This window comes from Trichoplusia ni, chromosome 7 (genome assembly GCF_003590095.1).
Source record: "Trichoplusia ni isolate ovarian cell line Hi5 chromosome 7, tn1, whole genome shotgun sequence".
In the NCBI taxonomy this organism is placed as follows: domain Eukaryota; kingdom Metazoa; phylum Arthropoda; class Insecta; order Lepidoptera; family Noctuidae; genus Trichoplusia; species Trichoplusia ni.
The window spans coordinates 13303778-13330509 of record NC_039484.1 but is presented as its reverse complement, the minus strand read 5'-3'; the positions used below and the strand labels follow the sequence as shown (position 1 = coordinate 13330509).

General features: G+C 39.2%; 2 protein-coding genes across 6 annotated transcripts in view; one reads left to right on the top strand and one right to left on the bottom strand.

Moving 5' to 3' along the window:
* Positions 1 to 15705, top strand: part of LOC113495724 (nostrin) — a 69535-nt gene extending 53830 nt beyond the window's left edge. For all 3 annotated transcript variants that reach the window (XM_026874628.1, XM_026874627.1, XM_026874629.1), the window contains exons 3-14: positions 1954 to 2039; positions 3429 to 3572; positions 3654 to 3735; positions 3810 to 3940; positions 4154 to 4354; positions 4501 to 4636; positions 4884 to 5048; positions 5166 to 5318; positions 12318 to 12470; positions 12698 to 13031; positions 13481 to 13636; positions 14504 to 15705. In XM_026874628.1, the coding sequence (XP_026730429.1) occupies positions 1954 to 2039; positions 3429 to 3572; positions 3654 to 3735; positions 3810 to 3940; positions 4154 to 4354; positions 4501 to 4636; positions 4884 to 5048; positions 5166 to 5318; positions 12318 to 12470; positions 12698 to 13031; positions 13481 to 13636; positions 14504 to 14619 (1857 nt within the window). In that variant the 3' untranslated portion in view covers positions 14620 to 15705. The remainder of the gene's footprint in view (positions 1 to 1953; positions 2040 to 3428; positions 3573 to 3653; positions 3736 to 3809; positions 3941 to 4153; positions 4355 to 4500; positions 4637 to 4883; positions 5049 to 5165; positions 5319 to 12317; positions 12471 to 12697; positions 13032 to 13480; positions 13637 to 14503) is intronic.
* A 63-nt stretch (positions 15706 to 15768) lies between these two features.
* Positions 15769 to 26732, bottom strand: part of LOC113495726 (transmembrane protein 198) — a 30920-nt gene continuing 19956 nt past the window's right edge. For 2 of the 3 annotated variants that reach the window (XM_026874634.1, XM_026874635.1), the window contains exons 6-10: positions 26501 to 26592; positions 23774 to 23918; positions 23084 to 23220; positions 22096 to 22275; positions 15769 to 21090 (exon numbers count right to left, since the gene is read on the bottom strand). In XM_026874634.1, coding sequence (XP_026730435.1) covers positions 21070 to 21090; positions 22096 to 22275; positions 23084 to 23220; positions 23774 to 23918; positions 26501 to 26592 — 575 coding nt within the window. In that variant the 3' untranslated portion in view covers positions 15769 to 21069. Of the gene's footprint in view, positions 21091 to 22079; positions 22276 to 23083; positions 23221 to 23773; positions 23919 to 26500; positions 26593 to 26732 lie in introns of all 3 variants that reach the window. The other variant, XM_026874636.1, reaches the window with a different exon arrangement.

Genomic DNA, 26732 nt, shown 5'->3' with positions numbered 1-26732 from the left:
TTCGATATTTTAGTAGCATCTGGCGTCTTTGTTTCTTCTCAGTTTTTTTTTGCTTTGAAAGTGATATAACTTTTTGGGACACATCTGTTAAGATGTGAGCTATCCGAAAGTCACTAGTGTCAGGATCGAACAGGGCCCCGATTCTGCTATTTTACAATGGCCGATGAATGCCTGGCAATTGGATTAAATTCGAAATTATTTCTATTCCCTTAAGCATTTTGAAAATACAATAATTGGAAGTTAATTGTATTGGCCTTGAGTGTACCGTCCCACACTAAGTTTTAAATTTTAGTGTAGTAAAAAATGCGAAAAGTGTCGTTTTGAGCCCAATTTCATTCATTCATCGCCCATGTTAATAGCAGAATTGAGGCCCTGACTTAATCAAGAAAAAAAATTTAGATTTTTATTTAGTTTTCAAAATTACTGTATTATGCCCTTTTTTTGTTACATCATGATGAAAATTGAGATTTGTCAGATAGAATGTAGAAATCTGCCATGTTAATCAAGTGATAAGAAAACCGTCATTTGCTTGAAGCGGAAACAGAATCAAGGAACTGTCGGGATGTAAGCATGTAATACATTTATCTACAGAGGTGCTGACGCCAACAGTCATTATCACCAGACAATTAAGGCAAACAAATTCTTACAGCTCGAATCTTAGAGTGTATATTCCTTTGTCAAACTGGTCCTTTCATAAGTTAGAGCATTTTTATCTTTAATGCTTTGAGTTTAGAGTTTAAAGTCTAGTTTTTTTTGGTATTTAGTACATCACATGGAAGTTAGCAAAACATGGCTTAGTGATAAGGTGTAGTGAAGCCTCATTCTGTAATTACGAGCTGTTGTTGATGAGTATTTACACAGATAACGAAAACTCTCAGCTCAGGTGTATTATTTTGTAACATCATCTTTATTTGTCTTTAAGATTATATCTCTGCAACTTACTTTCAGATTATAAATCATTTAATTCTGTGAAAATAACAATTCATGTTTTTTTGCAAGTAACGTGTTTGTTTTTTGTAAATATTACTAAGTCACATGAGTCAAATTTTTCTTAATTCTACGTTCGCGTAGTTCCATTCAAATCCACTATTAGGCTTTAAAAGTAATCTCTATTATTTCCACTAGTCCAAGAAATAGATAGTAGTAATAGAAAAGAAGGCAAAGGAACCCTTATGCGCCCACGCATTATTATCGCCCCCTCTGATGCCTTGATATTCAACCTCTAGTAAGAATTAAAAAAATCTTAAGAAAGATAGAATTCTATGCAAATGACGAACGGTCTGTAAGTTGCTCCACACGAACACAATATGCAGTTAAATGCTACTCGCAAATGCAAAATAACAGCTAGTAGAGACACTTTCTATGCATTCATTTGCTTTACTCTACATAATATCTTATACTACATCAGCATAATGATGGGAAAAAAACGTATAAAGGGAACATTGTAGTGTCGTGTGTAGTAAAAAAACTCGTGCAAACGTTAAGGAAAACGGTAGCTTGGAGTCATTAAAAGATTAATTTCCTTCGACGTTGTTATGTAGGATAATAGGACAAACAACAGCAGTTCTTTGCTAGTTGTAATAGCTATTCTGACGTAAAAATGCTTACTAAATCCAAAAACACCAGCGTAAAGTAAGGGTAGGTTAAGACTAAGGACTCTCTTCATGTAGTACGATCAATCATCGTCTGGCTGTGACTGCAGGTTCAAAAATTCAAATAATTGAAATACTTTTTTCTCATGGCGTTCTTTCGCCGTGTGTGAGAGGAATCTTGGGATAAAGATTAGGTACACAATATATTTTATAACTTTGAAAAGAGCATTTTTAAAGTTGCCTTTCTTAGACGATTTTTGAACTGGCAACCTCCTGCATACAAACCCATTGATGAAACCATGATGCCGTACGACTTTCATGATATTTTTCATATTTTATACAATGTTTTTTTTCTTTTCAGGCCCAAAATGGATTTGATGAGCTCCGTCGCTACGTGAAGCAAGGCAGCGACTTCAGCAAAGAACTGTCTTCTATATTACAAGAGAGGTACGATTTTAAGCTCCTAATAAGAATATCTGACGATACAATATTAAATTACCAAAAAACTTACACACACTTAAAGACACACACATACAACACACACACACTCGCATACAAGTCATACAAATAACCTCTTTTACAACTCCATCGTAAGTACTCCACCTTACAAGAACATGTAATATCTACCTCTCAAGAAAGTATCAACAATTAAAAAAAAACGTTAATGCAAAAAAAAACGGAGTAAAAGAAACAAATACCTACGTATGACCATTATTATAATACTTGCTATAAAGTACCCTATGCGGTGACAAAAGTCAGAGTAGTTTCGTAAGATCTTTCCGTGCCTTTAGGCAGGTATAATAAAGTATTGTTATTACCAGGAAAGGGCCTACACACACAAAATCTTACCTTCTACCAGTCAAGATCTATAGCTTAGACGTCGCCACCCATAAATAAATATTCGTCTCGAAAATACCAACAAAACAAATTGCTGCAATATCTAATTGATTCGTCGGACTCAACTCACAACTCAGTCACACTGAAATTCGCACAGAATTACAGTTACACCATCACAAAGTGGAGCTTCGTCATTACATAACCCAATTACAAGTCTAACGTATAGTTTTGACATTTTTAACAATATTGAACTCTACAAGTAGGTTCTAAGCTAGTTGTAGCTATTTGGCTTTCGGATGTAACGTAAACATCAATAGCAATGTAATCGATGGTACCTACATGTGAACACGAAGTTCATAATAACGGGACTATCACTTTTTCTAATAACTGGTAAAATTGTTACGCATCATTTGGTCGGGCGCCCGCGAGTCCGGCGCGCGCCGGCGACGCAGGTCGTGCACGCAGATAAGCAATCTTATCGATATTTCTCCGTTACGTTGACTTTCCAGACATAAACTATAAAACAATACCTTATTGTTTACGAGCGAATCACTCGAGCGATCCTTTCTGCAGCTGTTCGGCCAACAGACGGCGCAGGCGCAGGGACAATACGAAAGTCGCGTCATGCTGCATAATTGATTATTATATCGTTCACACGCACGCCTACAGCTTTCGCCAACATCATACAGATATCGAGCACGACTTTAAATTATATTGTATACGAAAGTAAGGGCACGGCAATGGCCACAAAATCAAAAATAGCTCGTCGCGAGGTTCCGCCAAGTGGGCCAAGACGCGAGACACAAATAACGCGCGCTCTAAAAATTGATATCCTCCCATTGGCCGAGACTGCATTATCAATGCTTTTACACAGCCACAAAGACGAACAGACGTAAAAACAAAACATTACGCCTCCGACATTATTTCCTACGAACGCTCGTTTCCGTCAATAGTTGCGAAACACGACAGACACTAATTTCTTCATCGTTTTCTTTGTAGGATTGAGGCAGAAATATACTACTCAAAATGCTTGGCGAAGCTGGGCACGAAACTGACAAAAGCTTGCAAGGAGAGCGTCGGCTCGTGCGCCGAGGCGTGGAAGCATGTCGCTATGGAAATGGAGAAACGATCAGAAATTCACAGGTAAAGTGTAAATAAATATAGTACAATACAGTTCAGTAAGTATTTCACAAAGATTTAACGCCAAAAATTGCTTCGTTGCAGAAATTACTCAAGTGCTCTGTCCGAAGAACTAGTGAAACCAATGAAACATGTAATCGACAATCAATTGAAGCTTAGAAAGAAGGTGACTATTGCCGAAATACTCAAAATTCTAGATACCAAATCGAACCGTGAACTAATATTTTATTTATGCTACAGATCGAAGGCAACGTTGACAAGACCACGCGATCTCTCAGTGATTGGAGAACAGCGGAGGCTAAGTCTAAGAAGCATTCTCACACAGCGGCGCGGGAGAATGAAAAGTTACAGGACGCCACTTTGGAGATTAGGTCTGCCTCTTGCGATTCACTTGACGATGATAATGTCCTGTTTCCTTATTTGAATTGTAGACTATAGGGACATTACATCGAGCAAGTATATGATATGAAGGATCCTTCTGTTTATGCCTCTGCGAACAGCTAAGCCATTTTTATATCTATTGCGAATGATTTGAAAAGAAACCCTCTTTGGAATGAGTTTCTAGGTATCTCTTTTGATTACAGCCGTCTGTCGCGTAGTTCGAGTGTGGGCCACATACCGCACGCGCACTCCATCCTGAGCGCTGCGCGGGCAGAGCGGCTGCCGAACGCGACGAGCGAAAAGGATGCAGCTAAGCTTCAAGTCAAGAAGAGGAAGACGGAAGACGCCGTCAAGAAGACCGAGGTGGAATATTACAATGTGTGCGTTCACGCAGAACGAGCTAGGTAAACAAACTAAACACTTGTATCAAAATAGAAGCAAAACACTCGAACGTCTAAAAATAAAATTGTTTTTCGGGAGTTTCTTTCTTGGTGGTCGAAGTCAGATTTGAATGTAATGTTAGTGTTTTAACGCTTGTTATTTTTTGTAGGTTGGAATGGGAAACAAGTGTAGTGAAAGGAGCTGGCATGATGGAGTCTCTTGAAGAGGAGAGACTCGCTCAGCTCAAGACCGCCGCCGACTGTTACCTCAGGCTGACATCCGCGATCCCAGCTCAGCTAGCAGAGGTGATTGTTGATTTATTTTGCATTTACTTATAGTTTACCGTTGTTGCGCTACGAAGGAATTTAAGGAAGCTTACGAACAGAATGAAAGTAAAAAAGAATTACCAGAGATTCTTAGTATCAATGTTTATTTGAACTAAGTAATTTCTATCAATGGAATAAAATGAGGTATACTAAAAATAAGTAAATATCATTATTCGTATCTTCCACCTCAAAGGAAATTATGTTAATTACATCATATTTTCGTCAGGCCACAAACATTCTGGTGACTCCTATAAAGAATGCGAACGCCAACTCTGACATGAGGGTAGTCCGCGGCGTGCGGACGGCTCCCACCGGCGCCAGCGAGCAACTGCTGCCCGACTTCTACTGCGAGCACACCACGCTCGCTATGAACAAGGAGAGACGCAAACAGGTGAGAATATAACATTTGGCTATTCCATACAGGCTGTGGAAAAAGTGGAAAATGACGGAATTTCTCATTAATGATGAATGATGATGAATTGTTCTTACCCATCATATCTTATTGCAGGCGCTGCTAAAAATACTTCAACTAGTAAAACAAGACATCGACAGGGAGCGCAAGTCTAAGCAAGGACTTGAGAAGCTCTCGATGGCCATAAAACAGACTCCAACATTCGGCAACGACGATTCACAGCAAAATGTTGCCGACAAACTGTATCATGTAAGTCCAAACAAGAAATTTGATAATTAGGTACCTTTAAACGCTCAATGGATTGATTGACTTTAAAACTATTTAAGAAGTAAAGATTGATCATCAATCACAAATGAGGACATAAGCGTAAACGGGAAGCCTTATAAGCAGGTTTTGCAGGTTTGTATGTGGTGTCGTAATGGCCAATAACAAGAGGAATTATTTATACTAGACCCATCTTTGGGTGCATCGTATCAATGGAGTAATGGAGGGGTCAAGGGGTGTGGGACTTTTTTAAAACCCTTATTAATTCATTCTCAGCTTAAATTCATTCGAATCTCGTAATTGCAAAGAATAATAAAATGGAAACCTCGTTATTTTTCTATACTTACAGAATTCTATTAAATAACAAACTTCAAGCCAAGCATAGATTGAAAGTTTGATTTAGATCATAAAACCAGGAATTACGTTTGTTCACATACAAACGTCGAGGCACAATAAAAGCGATAGTGAAGCACCATTGAGTTTGCAATTTCATAATATGTCGTAGAAACAATAAAATCTATCGAGATAATATTAGTCTGCGTTTTACGAACGGATCGTACGGCGAGTCGTAAAGTGTTATAGCAATAAAATTGTTACGTCAAATAATAAAATAAATATTGTAACAGATGAGTTCCTATACATACATTAATCTTTGGATCACGCAAACTCGATATTGCGACCTTTTTATTCTGTAGACTGGCTTAAATTTAATAAGTCAACATTAAAATGCCTTCTAATTAGATTTTACGTCAATTATTCTCAAGTTTTCGTTTGTTAATCATGGCTACTAACAGTTAACATGATTTACATTTCTATATTACACTATCGTAAGAAAATAGTACTAGTAATTACTATAATAATATGTACTTACTTAAATTGACGTAGGCAATGGTGAAACTTAGAAAAAAGATCTGAGATACGTAAGGTAAGCTATTGTGTTTAGGTACGTTAAGGGTCACCTAAGAACGCTGCTTCTTTATTTTATTGTCGTACAGCATCCTAAACATCTAACGTAAACGGTTAGACCGGCCACCATTGAGACTAACCGATAGCATGGAATAAATGATCTGAACAAAACAAAGGGATTCGCGTGCCTGCAGCCTGCAATGTGACTCTCGATTCATTTGCGTTAGTAGCCGACGCTCAACTACGTGGTGGCGCCACATGCGCGCGGCGGAGCTTAATAAAAATGAACCAGGAAAATAAGTAACACACATATTATGTATTGAGTATCGTATCCGTCACGAAGCAATTATTTAAAAATCCTTGTCTGTTACCAATAAGAAATGTTTTGTAATACGCAAAGACTTTTTCGCTTAAGGCTATATTTCACTTCAAAAACGTCTACTACTTAAGAACTGCATGCTGTATTCTTCACCAGTTCTGTTTTAATGTCTACTCTCCCTGGTTAATTAATTGTATAATGACAACGGTTCGTTTGCTTTCCCGTTGTAAAAAGTTTACTAGCGTTATAGATAGATGGCGTTGTTCGACTCTCCTGAATCGCGCTATGGTTTTGTTACATTACAGCAACTAGAGGCTGGAGACTAAAACGAATATCCATCAATTACATTTAATCAATAAGGATAATTTTTGAATAAGTCCGTGTTATACACGGGCTTTGTAATTCTGATAAGATACTAGTTAGTAACTACATTATGTTGCTAGCTATGTTCGTGTTGTAGAAAAACTTGTCTCTATAGGTTTCATCTCGTTTCAAGTGTTTCTACATCTCCATTTGAATGTTAACGTCTCCTAAACGATAAACATTGAAATGTATACAAACGTACGTAGACAATTACTAAAGTAGTTATATTAGGTACCATAAATTCTCACCAGTTACCTATATGTATGTAGTATTAATTCTGGGGAATTGAAAAAACGTGTCAGTGACAGACGAGTGACCATTCCTATAGTGTGGATGGAATTTGTTACTATTATCTTAAAAAAACCCCTGTAATAATATTCTTTCATCATCAGTAAACTTGTTCGCTTTTTTCACCGCTTAGTATCGACTTTATATAATATCTATCTAAGTATAACGTATTTTTTTCGCTTCCACTGGTTTTTTTTTGATGGAATGTAAGTCTTTAATGACTAATAAGGTAGATAAGTCTTTAATCTTAGGTCAAATAGCCTCTTTTCCGTGGTGAAACTCTAATGAATTCAACCCACGCCGAGGGCACCGCGAGAGGATATGTCGGACTCTCACCGAGTAAAAACACCCCAGGCCCTTTCAACTGCCTGAGCCAGAGCCACGGGATCACTCGCGCATGCTCAGCGCGACTCTGGCCGGCCTATGTCCTGTTGGACTTCATTCCTCGTAAGAACGGACGTGCAGGACGACACGTCCGTTTCCTTCTTGGTCTATTAGCTGGTCGGATAGCAGGGTGCCCTCCCTGCTACCCGCAGGCCCGACCCTACGGTGGTCGCAGGTCGTTTTATCTTCGACACCCAAGCCGCCTGCGCTGCGATGGGTTGTCTGTAGTCGCCTCCCGCTCGCGTTCCGCAGCTTCTTTTGCTAGCATGACGGTGTCACAATAGGCGGCAACCGCTAGCCAAGCGGTCTCTCTCGGACCATGGCTGTTGTGCATGCGCATAGATTTGCGACTAAGTCGCGTTTGTCATTTTCCAACGCTGGGCAGTCTAATAAAGAATGCTTCGCGTCGTCTTCTGGGTTAGCACAGTGGTGACACCCACCAGTTGGTTCACGTCCGTTTCGACACAGAAGACGGGGCGGATAGCAGCTATAAGTGCGTGCCCAGCGGTAGGACTTCCTAAGCTATGCAGCCAGTCCGTCAAGGCCGCCGTTCGAAGCTGTTCCCTCTGTTCCGCCGCCCCGGGCTTGAACCTGGCGCCATGTATAAAGCTGAGCCAAGACACTAGCTTCATACTTCAGGGCAGCGTCTGTGCGAGGAACGTGTCGCCGCTTCCCCTGAGATTGTGCGATAGCCCCTTATAACTCTGACGGCCAGTACGCACTGTGGTTTGTGCAGAAGTGCAGCTAGTAGATAGTGCCCCCGCTGTTCGGACAAGCTTGGGTGTTAATGCTTGTAGATGGGGTCCAAAGTCCCATCTGCTGTCGAGAACTATTCCCAGGTACTTTTGAGTAGTCTTGATACCAATTCTTACTCCCCCGAGCGTAGTAAAGAAATCTGGAGGTGGAGCATTCCGCGGTCTGTAGAAACAAATAGCTTCAGCCCTAACATTCTGATACGTGCGACGATCTGGGCGACCCGAGCCGTCGCTAAGATTGCAATGCTTCGAAAATCACAGGCACTGGCAAGTGGCAACAACAAGGGTGTCATCTGCATAGCAGATGCATGCGACCCCCCGCAAGAGAGCACCGCCTCAAACCCAATTATAGCTGATGTTCCACAGGACCGGACCCAGAACTTGATCCCTGTGGAACACCGCGCAATACGTCGTGCCGACCCCAGCCTTCCTGATTTTGGAAAATTTCGGATCTCTCCGATAAATAGTTAGCGATGTCCAAAGACACCGCCAAAACAACCTCGTCGCGTGCAACTGCCTCATGGGCCATGCTCTGCAGTTTAAAAATTGCGTCTATTGTAGAGCATCCATGCCGAAAACCGAACTGCTTGTCTTTTAGATCCGACCCCACATTTGTCAGGTGATGAACGACTGGATCTGCTATGATTTTCTCAAAGACTTTTGCCACCTTATTCAGCAACATGCTGATCGTGAATCGGCTGAACGCCTTTCCTTTCGTATTAGGACCAGATTTTCCGACTTCCAGATTTTTGGGAAGCGGCCCTGCTGCAGACAGGCTGAAAAGAGCCTCAGGAAGCGAGGACCTAATGTCTTTTAGGCTATCACAAGGGCTCTATCTCGAATGCCATCTAGTCCGGGAGCTGTGTTCTTAACCCTAAGCCTATCGGATGCTGACTGCAGTTCTTATTCCGTAACCTCCAGACAACTTTCACCGGAATCGACTGCCGTTTGGGCAAGTGCGTCTGCAACAGGTGGAGGAGTAAAATCAGGATCGGTTTCGGGGAACAGAGCAGACACAACCTCTCGGAGTAGCTGCGAAGCCATGCCTAGTGTCAGTGGCGGAGTCCAAGGACGAAGTTTACCCCTGACCATGCGGTAAGGTGTTCCGATCTAAGATGGCTAGAAGCTCCTCTCGCGCTCGGGCTTTCGCAACTGTTATTGTGAGCTGTAGAGTCTTCTTTGCAGTAGTATAGATGTTGTATAATAAAGCGATCTCCTGTGACCACCAGTGCACTTGTCGCTTTGTTGGTCGACGATGACGTATGCGTGGCATCGCTGCGTCGCATAATCGCGTAAGTGCATGTCGGAACTGCACTGCCTTATCTTCTATGTCAATGACATCATTGTGAACCGGAGTAGCCCAATCCAGCACCACGGCAGTTTCTTCCAAAAGCTCCCGATTAAGCTTTTTTGATGCCCATCGTGGACCTTCGTTGTGTCCTATTGTTTGCCGGCGGTTTCGAGCAGTGGAATGATTTGATTTTCGAAAAGTGATCCTATAATGTTTCCGGCACTTCCACGACCCTCCAGTTTGTTATGCGTCGACTGATGACAGGGCCTGCTAATGAAAGGTCTACAATGGAGCCACCATTATACCGCACGCATGTCAGCACATTACCCCGGTTGAGTAGAGCTAAGCCAAATTCAAGAGCCCATTCCTGAACTAGCCTTCCCCTTGCCCTTGTGACGGGGGAAACCCCACGCAGAAGATTTTGTATTAAAGTCTTCGGCGACTATAACGGGCCGAGATTGGTTGACACCTAAAAATGACCCAATCGGACCAAGAAAATCTGCAAACTCTGCTATTGATTTGTTTGGTGAAAAATACACCCCTACAACTAACAGATACCCTATGTGGGCAGCGACAAAACCCCTGAAGAGATATTCCCCATAAATGGAAAACCCGAAGAAATTATAGCGACCAAACCTTCTTCGTCCCCCGCCCAGTTGTTCCCGGGTGGAACATAGTACGGTTCGGCCACAACAATAATGTTTATCAACCAATCTGCCATGCTATGCATCAGTAGGTCTTGTGCTCTGGCAGAATGGTTGATATTCGATTGCAGTATTTTAACATCCATTACTGGGTGTCAGTATCCATGTCTGTCCTTCTACTGTCTGGCGCCGTTACCTTTTCTGACGTTCTCTTCTGTATAGTGTTTCTAATAACATTACAGGCCTTACTGCCGACTGAATGGTCACCAGATTGACCTTCCTTGTCACATACAGGGCAATGCGGAGGGGATGAACATGCCTTTTTCTTATGTCTGCAGGCGCGTTTGCGCTAACTTTGTCTGCGTCGTCTGAGTCGACGGAGTTATCTTCTCTGCCGTCTTGGAGGTCGATTTTTTGGCAATATCTTTGCCGCTTTTGCAGCATAATTATGTTGCGGTGACCTGCTGTGGCTCCTGCGCTTCCCTTGCATTTGTGGACAAGGGGGCGGCAATCGTGCTTTCTCAAGCTTAAGGTTTCTTCTTTCTTATTTCCTTTACATCGTCTCGTAAGTAATTAGTCTGAGCTTTGAGCTGCTCATTTTCCTTCTGCAACCGGTTAACCTCCTCGGTCACCGACCGCTGGAGAAGCGCCTTCGTGACGTCTTCGATAAAGGCCTTTAAGGCTCCCTGGCTTGTGCCTTTTAGCACCTTCGGCATAGACTTTATAGAAGTCACGGCTTCCTGGACTCTCTGCTCTATGTCGCCGCCGGTCATCTGTTCAATGACCGATTTCGAAAGTGGCGATCGAGAGAACATTGATCCTTTTTTCCGTAGACACCTGCGGCATAACTAAGAATGAAACCGCTTGGCACCGGTTCTCTCATTCGCCTTGTCCCCACTCGATGCCCAAAAACTAGGCTCACCCTCAGCCTTGCGTTTCTTTGTTTGTCGCCAATATTTAGTCGACGGACAATTCCGACTCCCACTTGATATGCTGAGCATCATTATCCACCCCGTCCGATGAGTGGGACACAACGTCATCGTCACCCACTGTTGTGGGTGTCAGGGCGTATCCTTTTGTTTTTATATAAATTACCCATAGTGTTCCCACGAGTGTAGGAGAAAGAAACGTCATTCCCGGGCACAGGAACCGCTGCCCGGGAAAAGCCTATTGTTACCCTTCGAGGTGTCGACTGGTGCCTCGTCGGGGATTGGTACTAGTGACTGGATTCCCTCCAGCCATTCATCCCTTGCCGTGCTTCGCAGTTTGGGATTAGCGGTTTTTTCAGAGGTTTCCTTTCTCGCGGCCCAAACGATTGAGGTCAGGCCTCCGTGCCTCCGTAAGGTCCACCCGACTTATCGTTGCAGGTTAACGGGTTGGCGGGCGTTGACCTCAGCAGTCACCACACAGCAGCACATCCGTTGCTGCTACCCGGAATATTTCCGAGGCGCCAGCGGGCCGCAATCAAAATCGATTGCCTTTCTCATGGCCGTCTGATTCACAAAACAAGTCGTAGACTCCCCTCGGTTTTTGCAGGCGGTTTCCTCCACCGGAAACAGAAAATGTAACTTATGGGTAGGACTAGAAAGGGATAGAGCAATCTGCCCTTTAAGGATGGGAAGGAAGAAAAGGAAAACACTGGCCGTTTGCCCGCCCCATGATGGGACGTAGCGGTACGCCCAAGACCCCCGGTTTTGGTCCGCGCCGGGTTAAACCCGGTACTGCACTATGCCCTATCCACCACCTGGGGACGTGCCTAATAGCAGTCCAGGAACTGCTCCCGTGGGAATAACTGTCCCACGGCGGGTAGGTCAAATAGCCTGAAAATACAAATGTCGGTCCACAAGCCAGGAACTTTGGAACAACTTAGGAAATCGCATGTCTTGTAGAAGCATTTATCCCATATTTGATCAGTCACGTTAGTTTCTATTCCTCCAAAAATCTCCATGGGTAAAGGCAGATGCATTCTACATGTTTCCATAGGACTAGATATAAATAAGCAGCATGTGTAAGATGTACGAATGTTTTGTTTAGATGAGAAGCATGCTGACTTACTTAGAGGCGGTGAGGTACAAGATAACGGCCAGCCTGAACGAGCTAGACAGCAGACCGCCAGTGCAGCATCCTCTGGCCGCGCATATACAGATCATACGGGACAAGCAAGGACTTCAACAGAGTATACTTAAAGTAAGTTACATAATTTCCATTTAACTCCTAAAAATTCAGCTTCCATTCGGATCCGACATAGTTTGTAATTTTGGATTGGATGCAAAAAGATTATATGATGCAATAAGATGGATGAGTAAGAGTCGTCCAGAGTTAAGAGTTAATTAAGTCTTAAATTGACTCGTTTTGTGTCATTATCCTGTCGGTGAGCTGTTAATTTATAAATTTACTTTGTTGACGAATTCCAGGTCCCCCCATGGCTCCAAGCAGACTACCAAAACGAGGTGAACAAAAACCTGCAACCAAACTACAGTGCCTTAACAAAGAGCGTCAGTGGCGGCGAGGAGAGGGAGCGGAGAGACTCCATCATGAGCAGAGCCTCGAGCAAACTGAGGATAGAGCATCTATCGTTTAGAAGAAATACGGAACACAAGAGTGCCCCAGCTACTCCTGTTGTGGACCTTCCAACGCCGACACTGCAGACTCAGCCGTTGGAAGCGCCGCATCCACCGGAGAGCCCGCTAGACTGGAGCGAGCGCGGCGCTGGAGACGGGCTGTCCAACCAACAGGATAGTGATTTTGGTAAGTTCCATAGAAACATTTCCTAATGGAAGGTTTTTGCAATAAAGGGACAATCGACAAATAGACAATTTTATATCGTAGAATTAAACTCTGACCAGGGACTTGTTAGTTCAATACATTTGAGAGATTGAATCAGATTTACCACTTGGAGAAATATTTCTGTCAAACAAGCAGTATCGAAACTGAAAGGAAAGTTGTAAGTCGGTGTCACGTTGCGGTGTAAAGAAATATTATATCCAACGGGCTTAAACAAAAACAAAACGAACCGTCCAGCCATGAAAAAGGATGAAGTTGTAAAGAGGGGAATGGTAATCGCATTGGAAACACGACACCTAGGTTCAATGACTAGTTTTGACGGTCAAAACGAGCTCTTAAGTATATGACGATCATTTGTTTTCTTCGTTCCGTTGTACAGAATTTGATCTATTAATAACATTGTATTATTTCAGATGAGTTTTCGTCGCAAAGTGATAGTTCAACGGATTTGACTGATATTATAAAGAGCGAAAATGGAGACATTGCTGCGCAGACACCGTCCCTTGGAAAGTGTCGGGCTCTTTATACCTACGAGGCTAGATTGAATGATGAGCTCAATTTATCACCAGGTAAGGTCAACTTCTACGACAACTATACCTACTAATTTCTATAATGACTGTCTATGGCTCCAATGCTGGGCAAAGGCCGCCCCTTGTTTTAAAGTTCCTTCGCCATTTCTTGCCAAGTGGTCCCCGCGCTTAAGGCCGACTTCGGTAAACGGGAAAGGTCAAAGGACAAAGGTCAAAGACCTTCCATGTATAAATTTATTATATTCAGTATTACTTCCGATAGCTAAATTGGGAAAATGTGTTGAAGTGCTAACTACAATCTCAAGGCCTAAACTTAAATCACAATGGGTATACGTCAGTCGTGATTTTAATTAGATGACATAGAAACGTAAAGGAATATGTAGGAAAATACTGCACTTCTTACTTGATTGTAATGAAATGATGTAGCTTCTTACCTGGTTATTAGTTTATAGTTTTTGGTGTCCTCGTTTTGCTAAAAGATTTTTACCGTAGTGCTTTCAACATAATATATTATGCTGAGCGATAATTTATGTTTCTGCAACTTGTTTTTAGCCTAAAAAAAGATTCTTTAAGATATTGTGTAAATAAATAAGAATTGCCCATTGCATTTTTCCCACGTTTTTATACACTCACTTTCTTATTTGTTTCTCGTTCCCGTTAGATTTTTGCAACTCAATTTGAGGCTCTTCCTGATGAGCTAGCAAGCAAACATTTTCAGGGTCGCTTCAAACTCGACGACAATGTAATTTACAACTATAAAAACGGCTGGACCGATTTAGATCAAATTTGAATGGTCATAAACGTGGGTTTTGAATTTTTTTTTAATGTATTACTTTTAAAATTGTTATATTTTTATCAAAAACATACCTTTAATTTATACATTCCTGAAAATCTGAACATTTTCAGGCGACATTATAGACATTCATGAGAAGCAGGACGATGGCTGGTGGAGCGGCGACCTCAACGGCATCTACGGAATCTTCCCTTCCTCGTACGTCGAAGAGATCACAACCTGCATATAATTCCGATGGCTCGTTTCAATGAATGCGAACTGAGAATAAAGTTTCAAGACAAAATATACGTGTTAGTAAAGCGGAGAAGCTTGTATGATTTTGTGCATGTGTGAATGAATTGCAGACGATACACGAACGATCACTTCTGATAATTTTGGTTGCCGCGGTCAGCTTAAATGCGAACTCCCGACCTAAGATTGATTGGTTGTCGCGGTCATCTGACCTACGGCAACTAGTTCGCAAGCATGGTAATATGAGTAAATCAAACACTTTTCCACTGTCTGTGTAACGCCTTAAGAATGCATACTCGATGAAATTGTAATAATAAGTCATGCAGTTTATTCTGAAATGAGAATCGGTGTTGGTGCGTTGATTTGTGTACATGCAAGAAATATTCAATGAATTAAAATGAAGTTTCGACATGTTTTGAAGAGTAATTGACAACTCAAAACCAATTAATCAAGTTTGAATGAAAATGTGTTAATTGTTTTCTATCAAAAGAAGAATACGATTTGTAAATAGAAGATAGCTAAAATTGAATACTATTGTTAAATGTTATTGCGCAAACTTAACGCTGTAATTGAATTATAAAAAGGTTGTTATTTTTGTATGTGATTGTATAAAGTAAATTATTGTAAATCAGTTGCACTGTCCACGCTAAAATTCTGAAAGGCCTTTATGTTTTGTTGAATTTAACTTTTATATTGAATTTATGCATCAAAGGAATGTTGAGTAGGTACGTTGTTTTAAAAATAAACAAAACGAAATTTCTATGATAAATGTGATTGAAACGTACGTACTACGTGAAAATAGGGTTCTTTATTGAATAACAGTATAGTGCACTGTATTTATGAAGTTAACACCGAATATTTAAATTAGTATTATTTAGTACACATTATTGGATTATGTAGAACAATAGTACCTATTATTAATATAATAAACTTGATTAATGAATGTATTATATGGTAACTTATGTAGGCAAGGTTAAGAGATTTAATATACCTAACATAAAAACTGATGCTGTAAATTATACGATATATAAAATTAAACCAAAGTGTTGTTATATAAATAAATTGTTTAAGAATATAAAGCAAAGGATAGTTTTATTTACGAGGTATTTTTGGGAAATGTGAAATAAAACAACAATTACTTGTGAGATGACAACAAATTATTTATTAAAATAACGTTCTTACAATACAGTTTTGGCAAGAAGGGACGTTCGTCCAAAAATATCTATGACTAACTCCATTTTACTCTTACTCTTATTATCGTCAGACATTCTCTTTTAAGACCGAATAGTTCACCCGTTTCAATCACAATCATATCTTCTTTGTAGATAAATAACTTTGCATGTTTAAACTTGAAACCCATTATCAATTGTCCGGAGCAATAGTTTCTCCAGTCCAATGCAACGACGAATTTCCCTGCAATATGCCTACAGCTTGTGTTGCAGGCATTTAGGGACAATCCCATCCCTAAACTAGCGGATAAATCTCATACTTATGCAAACAGTTACTTTACAAAGTTATTCAGCTTACAAGGTACCACATTCAATTTCTCCATCCTACGCTATAGTACGACGCAACGTCTTTACATTTCTAATTTTGTTCCGAATTCATTGCTCCACGAGACTTTCTTGCCTTTAAAGTCATAGTTTAAAGTCTAGCCGGGCGATTTTGATAAATAAATAAGTTGAAACATTTGTTAGCTTTTTGGACAAGCCAGAAAAGCTTTGAGCATCTAATTCAGATGCAAGACGTACAATTTTGCATCCTCATAATCTGTTGAGCCCGGATCCCCCGAAGTATGGGATATTAAAAACTTCAAGTACTTATCAATATCACCGGCTGCACTAGACAAGTGTCAAAAAGAAGAAGAAACAATACCATTTAGAATAATTTTGTTAATAACTACGACATCTGCTTATAATTAGCCGGCGTAAGCCGAATACAGAATTTTATACAAACATTTGATTACTACGACACCTATCTACTATTAAACATCGAATAGAAATGAATCCAGACGTATATTGGACCGGATTGGGTTGTATAAGCTAGACAATTATATTGATAATTTTACACCACGAATAACACTGAAAGAGTCTACGTTTGAAGTCTTTAGAATAACGCTTGAGCCAAACGAGGTGAGATTTGAGATCAGTTTTAAATGAATGAAGATTTTCGTTCAGTAGCCCACACAGGGTCCCTCCTTCTATTGAAGTATATCAACTCGCTTGAATTAAATAAACTCAAATATAATTTCATCAAAATCTCATTTCTCCAATTAATAAATGATAGGTACAATCAACGAAAACAGTTTGTATCCTGTAGACCTGACATTGATTGCCCGAATTTATTATATTTTATAACTGTTGATCCGTCTTTTCTCCTTAAGTACAAAAATAGCATTACGTGTTAATTTCTATCATTAAGTCCAGCGGTGAGCTCAATGTGAACGATGTCTTCTCGGTCATCTTTTTGACAAGATTTAAATTGAAACTTAGTTTCCGATATATATGAGCATTTCTGCTTCTGGATTTAAATAATACTTTATGAATCTAACACAACATGAAATAAAACATATAGGTATAACATATTCCACGTCAATTTTACGTTGAAATACAACGACTCATAATGCTGAAAATCAATAACGAAAACTGAATGAAACTTGTCGCAAAAAGACGTCCGAGATGAATCTCGTCGCACTTTACCTCCTATGAGTCTGGTGCCCAAGCTACGCTGTGTTGTGGACCCTATATTAGCGACACTATCCTTTACCCTTACTGTTGTGTTAACTACTTGAATCTACATTAAACTTGATTAACACTATGACTCTTTACTTCGAATACTCGCTTAAATTAAAGTGTGCGAGCTGGTTGCCGTGATAAAGTTGAGCGCCACAACCATCCATTGGTTGCCATTGTGGTAAAATTGAGCGACACCAATATGGAATCGTTGTTGTTGTGAAGTTGAGCGGCACCACCGAGCATTGGTTGCTGTAGTAAACTTGAACTTACATCAAGATTAGTCAGTGGCTGCTCCTCATAAAGGGAGCAACGCACATAGGTATAATTATATGAATTACGTATCATAGTGTAAATCAAATTCCGACACCAAACTCATCTATGCGGTAACTTACCTACATAGCTTAACCTAGCGACCTAGCTGATTAGGCTCGAGTACTCAAAGAAAACTGCACTTGTAAATATCGGGCTATATAGAACGGATGGTTCAGGCTGGTACCTATTAAGGCTAGGCACGCCAACACGTGCAATCTTAAACTTATTTACAGACTTATGTAGAACTCGTAAACTGAACTATAAAATTTAGACGTCAGATTTAACTGTGTATATTAAATACTTGTGCTCATTATTCTATGTGCATTTAAGATCGATTCGCAATCGTCTCTAGTTAATGTTCATATATCGGCAGTGTTCGTTTTCAAATCAGCGATCAGAATTATTTATATTTATATGAGATGATTCGAATTTGAGAGGCCACTGATGAGTCTGATTCCGATTAGACTAGGTGGTAGGTAGAGCGAGAGATGAGCAGAACCACAAGAATGGTTTCAAGGACAGCTTAACGTTGTACATTTAGTACGGTGATACTAACTGACGAGACGGGAAGTTCTTACTTAAAACTATTTAGGGATATATGCATCTATTTCAAACATGTATAAGGTATAATGTTTAACCTTTTGACCGCTACTGAGTTGAGGCTACTACATCATTCACTACACTAAAAGCAACGACACATAACTCTGATATCGTAAACACCTTATTTTTTATGGAATTGAAATTGTATTTTTTTATTAACCTCAGTGACTAATACTTGAAACATGAAACATCACGTCACAGGTTGACGTAATCAATTGTCGTCACTGGTTGGTTGCGGTGGTCAAAAGATTAAAGTGAAGACTACAGTTCATTTGGGTTACAACATACAGTATTAATTTTAAAATGGCATGTTACACGGTGATATAAGGTATACGTTGAATTGCGTGGGTGAGGAAAAAAAATAAAACAAAACTTATATGAAAGATAGAATGTTGATTACAAAATTATATTACTCAAAACATAACAGAAATAAAATAATTGTATCATTAAAAAGTGGAATAAATTAGGTACAAACTTTATGAAAACAAAAAAAAACAAATATTTAATAAATTATGCAAATTAAAAATTAACCATGCGTTGGATAAAATCTCAATAAAGTATGTCTGAAAAGGATAACGGATAACAATGTTACAGTCGTACTTTTGACATGAAATAAAAAATAAAGACTAGAAATTGAGCGTTCAAGTGGGCTATGTTTAAAGAGAAAGAAGGAAAAAGTATAATAGTATCTCTTAAACGCGCCACGTATCCCTAAGGTTATATAAATCCTACTTGATGACCTACGATATATACACTTACCTGCCACGAAACTAACTCACTTGACCTAGTCAAGCGATCTAAACACAGAGGGTTTGAAACCAGAATACATATTATTTGAAGTCATATTTTTTTTTCGAAAAGTCCTTTATAAGCTGCCAGTCACAATGTCTTGTCGTATTCATTAAAATGTCTACAAATCTAGTCTTCTTTAGACGGACGAGTTATTCTTGAATACACGTTTTTTAAAAACGAATTTTACTGTTTTTTTTCTTACTTGTCAATTTTTTGTCATCGGAATGTTTATTTTCTTTAGGATTGTTTCATTTTGAATCTGGTTTCGAACCTCCTAACAAAATACGTTGAAGTGCTACTTAATTATGATCACTAAAACATTTTCACATCAGTACATCGATATTAATCGTTACACATATTTTAAACCACAGTTAATATTAAATACCTGTTTATCATAACATGCGTATTATAATACGAGACGAAATATAGTAGAATAACAAGCAAGATAAAAATAAAAACTTATGCTTGAAGCCATGTAACTAAAATAAACTTTGGCCAAAAATAAATTATCACACTGCGCATAGAATGTAAAATATCGACAGCTGATCATTTGAGCAGATCTAATGCAACGCTTTTTTGCTTTGAGCAATTTGTTCGGACAAGCATTCTGGACGAAAACACGATTTAACGTGTTTCGAACAACTTGCTTTAGAAATACTCCTTGTGCTTGTTTACGCTCAAACGATCAACAAATCCTAACAAAATAACCTAGAACATTTTCTTTTACAACAAAACAACATTACTGCATGCTTCGCATTGCCGTCAAAGGCTTTTCCGAACAAACAAAAGAACTAATAGTACACAAACGTAGGTCAAGATATATTTTATAAGAAATTCGTTTTCTACTTATACGTTTTTAGTTATATCAGTAATCTAACTTAAGTCTAGACTCTTCATAAGAGTTTACCCGTTCATCACATCCAAATCGCATTGTGCTCTAAAAGTTTCACATTGAAATGCATATAAATAGTTTAAATGGACATTTGAAGCGAATTCCATGTTCTGTCACAGAGAGGGAGGGTTTGGCAAGAAGTTTGATAGTCGACAGGGAATGTTCGACGGGGTAACAGTCAACAGGGTCGACGTTCTACACTCTAGAGCCCTCTGTAAATATGTCTTGTGATGCTCAACTATTCTATGTTTGTGATGACTATCATTTTTTTGGTGCTGTTCCTATAGCTAAGCCAACAGCGTTGCAGTACTTCGCGTCTATTGTACTCAAAAAACCATCGACTGATATAATTCGATTGTGATGTTATCAGAGGAGAGTACATATATAATTATATTTAGATTCAGTTTTCTAATAACCAATCGATGTCAGTTTTGACTTGCTTGCCCGTAGGTCCAGATTCACCGGGATCGTCTTACATGTTTTTCAGACCAGTAATTGTGCCAACGTTTGTGCACCAACTGCGTTGGACATTAAGGCCAATGTTGGTTCCAACACACGAAACCGTCGTACTGTAGTATGGTTAGAAATGTTTAAATAAAATATCTATTACAAATTAATACAACCACGTCGCATGGAGTCCAAGACCAAGTAAGAAGGACGAGTGATGGCAGTGGTTTCGGATATCGGGGAACCGCTAAAATATCTCGCAATTTGCGTCAAATTAAAAACTAAATAAATAATCCTTAAACACTAACTTATATATTCAACTAACTTTGGAATGTTCAGCATTCATTTTATGTTTCAAAGTCCAATAGAAAGAGACGGGTCCGTTTCCTGTTTCATAAATTCATCTAAAATGTCATCTTTAAATTGACACGAAAATATACTTAAAACTAACTTATTTGGCAATAAATAAATGTAGGCCTTGAACTCCGTCACATACCCATGCACAATTCTTTAAAAATAATAATCATAATACAATAATAATCCACATTAATACAAATATACGATTACTAATAATGATAGAGACTAATATGTAATAATTTTATGAGTAGATTCCTCTTACAATAATACTGGGTAAATAGAAAGAAAATCAATACGATCCACCATCTGCCTTTTACTCTTCAATGATGTCATTCTGAAACAAAATTAAAAATGAGTCTTTTGACAATAATACGCTAATGTATAATAAAAAAATGGATGTGTTAATGATGTCCTATGCAATTGCCAGGAGGTATGGCATTTAAATGATCCCTATAATATGTGCTCCCTCATATGTTATTTCGTCCTGGAGTAGGTTTTAAGAAGAAAGGCGGTAATAAGAAGTGAGCTGATCATTTGACCGAGTTAATAAGCGTTTTTCAGATGAAGAAGGACTATGTGGACTCGCATATCGATTGGTTCCGAGAGAAAATATACTCCGAGGAAGGGTTAGGATTGGTTCGGTAACATTTAGTCGATAGACTTTCGCCATGTCGTCCTGATGGCATGCGATGATATCGTAAATAACAAGAACTTTGGAAATCATTATAATGCACCAGAGAAAAAAAAATGAAAAAGTAGGTTTAAAATGGTTTTTTACCATGTGACTATAATATATATAACTATGATTTGAAACTTGTTGCACCGCCAAGAAGCAAAACTGTGCATCAACAAGTTGTTTTGTAAGGAACTACCGCCCCGTCTATCCCACATTCTTCTAATAAAGACATTTGATTAATTGTTCCTGATTTCTCATTTTAATCGAGATAGTTCTGATTGTGGACCAAACCGAAGTCCCTAATCATGAGATATTATTATAATATGAATGAATTGTTTTTACTGAGCGACTTATCTATGAAAATGCCCCTATCCCCACTCCACTGGTGTTTTTCGAAGTTTAGTAAAGACATTAGATTCCTGTTCTTGATTCCTGATTCCACACTTGTTTTAATCGAGATAGTCCTGATTATGGACCAAACTGAAATCCCTTATCATGAGATATTATTATTTTTAGGTGAAAAATGGATTAATTGTTTTTACTGAAGGAAGTATCTATGAGAATGCCCTATCCCCACTCCACTGGTATTTTTCTGTTTGAATGATGAATGTTAGTGCTTTGTCCCCCAAAGAGCAATTAATATATACCAATTCAATGCGCTACCCGGATCTGGTTGAGGTCATCGTCGGAGTCGGTGGGGGGCGCGTGCTCGGAGCCGGCGAGTACGGTCAGGTGCGTGGAGTCGCTCTGCAGGGTGCTGCACTCGCCGCCGCCGCCGCCACCGCCGCCACTCACGCTCCAGTTGCCGCACTGGGCCTTCTTCTGCAGAGCCTGGACGTATGACTGAAACATGGTGTTCAGACTTAAGTTGTATGATTTTGTACCTATGATTTAATGACGGTGATCGGTGGAAGGGAAGGTTTCAAGAGTCCTTGAAGTATGGTACTGGAACACGGTTTTCGGATTAAAGTTGTATTATTCCCTTTTTATTTTCACACTTTCACTTCGGTAACGAGTAAGGTTTCAAGAGGAATAGGTGTTTGTATTACACGTTGTAATTTTTACTTTTTCTGGTTTCAGTGATGATTTATTCACAGGAGGGGAAGGTGACAAGGAGTCTTTAAAGTACGTCTATTATAAAAAAGGAGTCTTTGAAGTACGTCTGGAAAACGTTTTTGAATTTCAAGTAGTATTTTTTACTTTTTTGTTTCAGTGATGACTTATTCACAGATTGGTGGAGGGGAAGGTGAAAGGTTTCAAGAGTCTGACTTATGACTGGAAAACGTTTTTGGGGATTTAAGTTGTGTTTTTGGCTTCAATGATGATTTATTCAATCACAGATCGGTGGAGGGTAAGGTTTCGACAGTATTTTAATTCATCATCGGAATAGCCTTTCCCCAACTATGTTGGGGTCGGCTTCTAGGCTGACGTACCAGCGTTTTACAAGGGCGACTGCCTATCTGAATTCCTCAACCCAGTTACCTAGGCAGTACGATAACACGTTTAGACTGGTTGTCAGACTTTCAAACTTCTGACTGCCTGGACCCACAATTTAACGTGCCTTCCGAAACACGGTGGAACTCGTTATGACAAGGATGGTCACCTGTCCCCATTTTTCCTTTACTAAGATTCCTATAACATATGTAAGTACCTGTGAGATGACATCTCCGTGGGCGGTGCGCACTTGGTACAGGTATCGATACTTGCGCTGCTTCATCTCGGCGCGCTGTTCGCGGGTGATCGGGCGAGTCTGCTGAGCCTTGAGTCGACGCTTCTGAGCGCTTATACCTGAGATAATAAAGGTATATGTTATTTTACACGCAGTTCCGGAAGAATGAAGTACGACACTTAGATAAGCGACGTTCAAGTGTAGTTCTTGAGGAAGGCTGATTTTATCGAGCTCTTCAATAAACACGCATAAAGAGCATCAAAATTGTAGTAAAAGACTGGGTTTGAACCAGAGACTGAGGGGAATAAAAAAAGTCGCTAAAAGAAGGTGATGAACCGATTGTTGGTTTTATAGACACATCTCTAATGGAATTTCAAAAATAGCTGTTTGTAGATTAAAAAGTATAGATTCCTTTTATAAAGTTTTTCATACATTACTGAAAATCTGACTTCAGAGACGAGTCACGACAATAAAAGGACTCACGACCAATAAAATGAATTTTCGACATATTTAAACAATTACAATTCTTTAACAAATCTTTGCTCAAAGGTAGTCATTCAAAATTCAATCACCAAGTCTATCATATTTGAAAACCTTTACAATTTCCTCAATATTTCCTCCCCAGTAAATTCCCTTCCAAGTAAATCACATAAGACAGAAGTGACTACAAACTTTGTTCGTGGTAGATGCCGGTAGCGGTGAGCGCGCACTGGGCGGTCAAGCCGACGATGGCTGCGGCGGGCCAAGCGGCCAGCGTCAGCCATGATAGGCGGCATGGCGGGGCCACGGCCGGCTCCAGCTTCGCGCGCTCCCACAGCTGTTATACGAGATTATACTTATAGAAACTTTATAATTAATTATTATGCGTCGATCTCACGATACTGAAGATTTCTTACAAATAGCCTAAAGAACGACGTTTTTTTTTGTCTCATTTAGCAAATTAAATCCTTCCACGACTCTCTGGTTTGGGCCACATGGAACCAGCCTGCGCGTAAGCGTTAAGATCGCTTTGCTTTCGCATCCTTGGCAGCCCAAATAAAGAAAACGAATTCCCACAAAAAAATTTGGGCGCCCACTAAATTTACACCTGTAACCATATGTATACCTATCTCTATAATATATCGTGTGTTCACCTATCTCTATATCGTAAGGAATCTTAAAAACTGGGATACTAATGAAACTAAAGTTTTATTACTTAACAGAACAATGAACTGCCACAGAAAATACCCATTACAGGTTCACTGGTAGTAAGCATTCACATGGACGCGGCGCTCGAGACATGTCGCCACCAAAAGACAACGATTAATCCTTCTCCATATAGAAAAAGGACTTTGAAGGCAAAGTCCAAGCAAAGTAAATATCAGAAAATCTAATAATAATTACAGGCTATCAAAATCGAAGTTATTAGTCTTACAGTTGCTCGTATTTCACCTAAAACAATATGCTACGATATTTCAATTAAATAGATTTCATATTTAATTATGAATTTTTTTTTTCATAGTTAAAAGCCTTTGGTATATCCTTACAGAAATAGGTCCAACAGTGCATGAACTACAAACTTTTTATTACATCAGCGGACAGTTTGATCCGCTCTGAAATGATTCTCTATGAATTAAGTCGGCGCTGCGGCTTTGCACAAACTTTTGGCGATGTGTGAGCGTAACTTTCAACGCTACAGTTAAAGCAGTTAGCCGATAGTTCAATTTGAAGACTATCAAACTTATTTGTTTGCCGATTTCAAATTGGCAGCGCTTTTGTGAATGTTCTTATCGATAAAGAGCCCAATTAAACTAACTGCGAACTTAAGTCTGTAGACTATGATATGAGGGCTTTGATTTGAAGGTGAAAAAATGAACAAACTAGAAGGAATCGTTTGAACAAACAAGAATTAATAACAATTACACGGGCGTGGAAGAAATAGTTTGATTTGTCTATTAAATCAGAAAGAATCAATTTCAATTCATCAACGCGAAAAAAGAACTTTGAATCCCGTAACTATATAGTAATGTAACGATACGCCCAAATTCCTTATAAAAGCAAAATTTCACTATAAAATTTCTCAACAATAACCTAAGTCCAACGAAGACAATGTTACTATAGAAAAGCAAACAATAAATGAAACGTTCTCGTCCAAATGAAAGAGGTCATAATAAAACTACAAAACAAATTCAAGTAGTATCAATAAAAAATCAAAACTACAACTTCGATAAAGACACTGAGATATAAAAAGAAACGCCACAACGAACAAACATACAGTCATCGTAAATCAATCGTACAATTATATCCAACCTAGATTTCCTACTTTAAACCACAACTCTTTCAACCTGTTTAAGTTATTCATGGTTCAAGTAGAAGCACTGACTGACACACTGGGGTCAGTATCCGTTACATTTTTGATGCATCGATGTAAATGAAACAATACGTTAAACCAATGCAGCATTTGAATCGATAAATATGGAATATTCATCGACGACAAATGTAAGCGTCCAAGTAGAGTTTTCTACCAATTAACGTACGGAAACTATTAATTGTGTAGCGAAAGTATGAATGTTAATTAATAATTATTAAGCGTTCGAGACAACAATATAAATGTTATTGTGAATAAATGAAAAGCAATTAATTTTAATTGTGGATTGTCAATAACATCGTAGTGGCCTTGTGGTTCTTTGTATAGATTTTTATGACCTATATGTAGGTTCGATCCCAACGTACTTTCATTATTACCTATTGTAAGAAAAACATCATGAGGAAACCTGGACTCAAAATATGGGAATCTCAAATCGTGAGATAGTTCGGTGATCAATGTTAAAATCACTGAACGAGAAGAAGTCTTTACACGGCATGATATAAAATCATATATAAATAATTTCATTGTATATAATACGCGAATGTTTTCACACAGTGTCATATAAGGGACGCTGATTGAATTTCCGCGAGGCGTCCCACTTAGATCAGCGCGCGTTAGAACACTACACAAGGCAATGCAAGTATGACGCACTGATCACAATAGAAACCTATTCCTTTATACAAAAGCTTTCTACATAATAGAGTATTTTCTTTTAATGTTAATTAACTCAGGCGTAAATTCGTGGGAAGATCACATGCATATTTCTTCACACCCACACTTACTATAACTTACATCACCCTAGAAATTATCATTACGAAACGTGTGTCGGCAACGCACGGGCATTCATTTAATTTTACGAAGAAAAGTAAAATGTTGGCTTAAAATATTCCCCGAAAATATCCAAGTTATAGTATTAAAAGAAGAACGGCATCAATATAAACGTCTGTAAATAACTGCTGTAATTCTAAACGATCAACGGCACTATCATTAGTCCGTCAGACGTACTAAAGAGGGGTACTTAACAAGTAAATAATGCATAAAACTGTACTGACCCACTTCAGCATCATCATTCGTTCAAAGAAGTAGTCGAGGGATGTCGCGATCACCGCACCGCCGTACACGCTCGTACCGAAGATAGTCAGAACTGAAAATACAAGAAACACAAATAGTACGTCCAAGAAACAATTACGTAAAGAAATAAAACACTAAGAAATTAAAATATGTACGTTTCCAAGCAAAACGAACGAACACGGAACAAAGATATATGGATGTACCTATAGACAG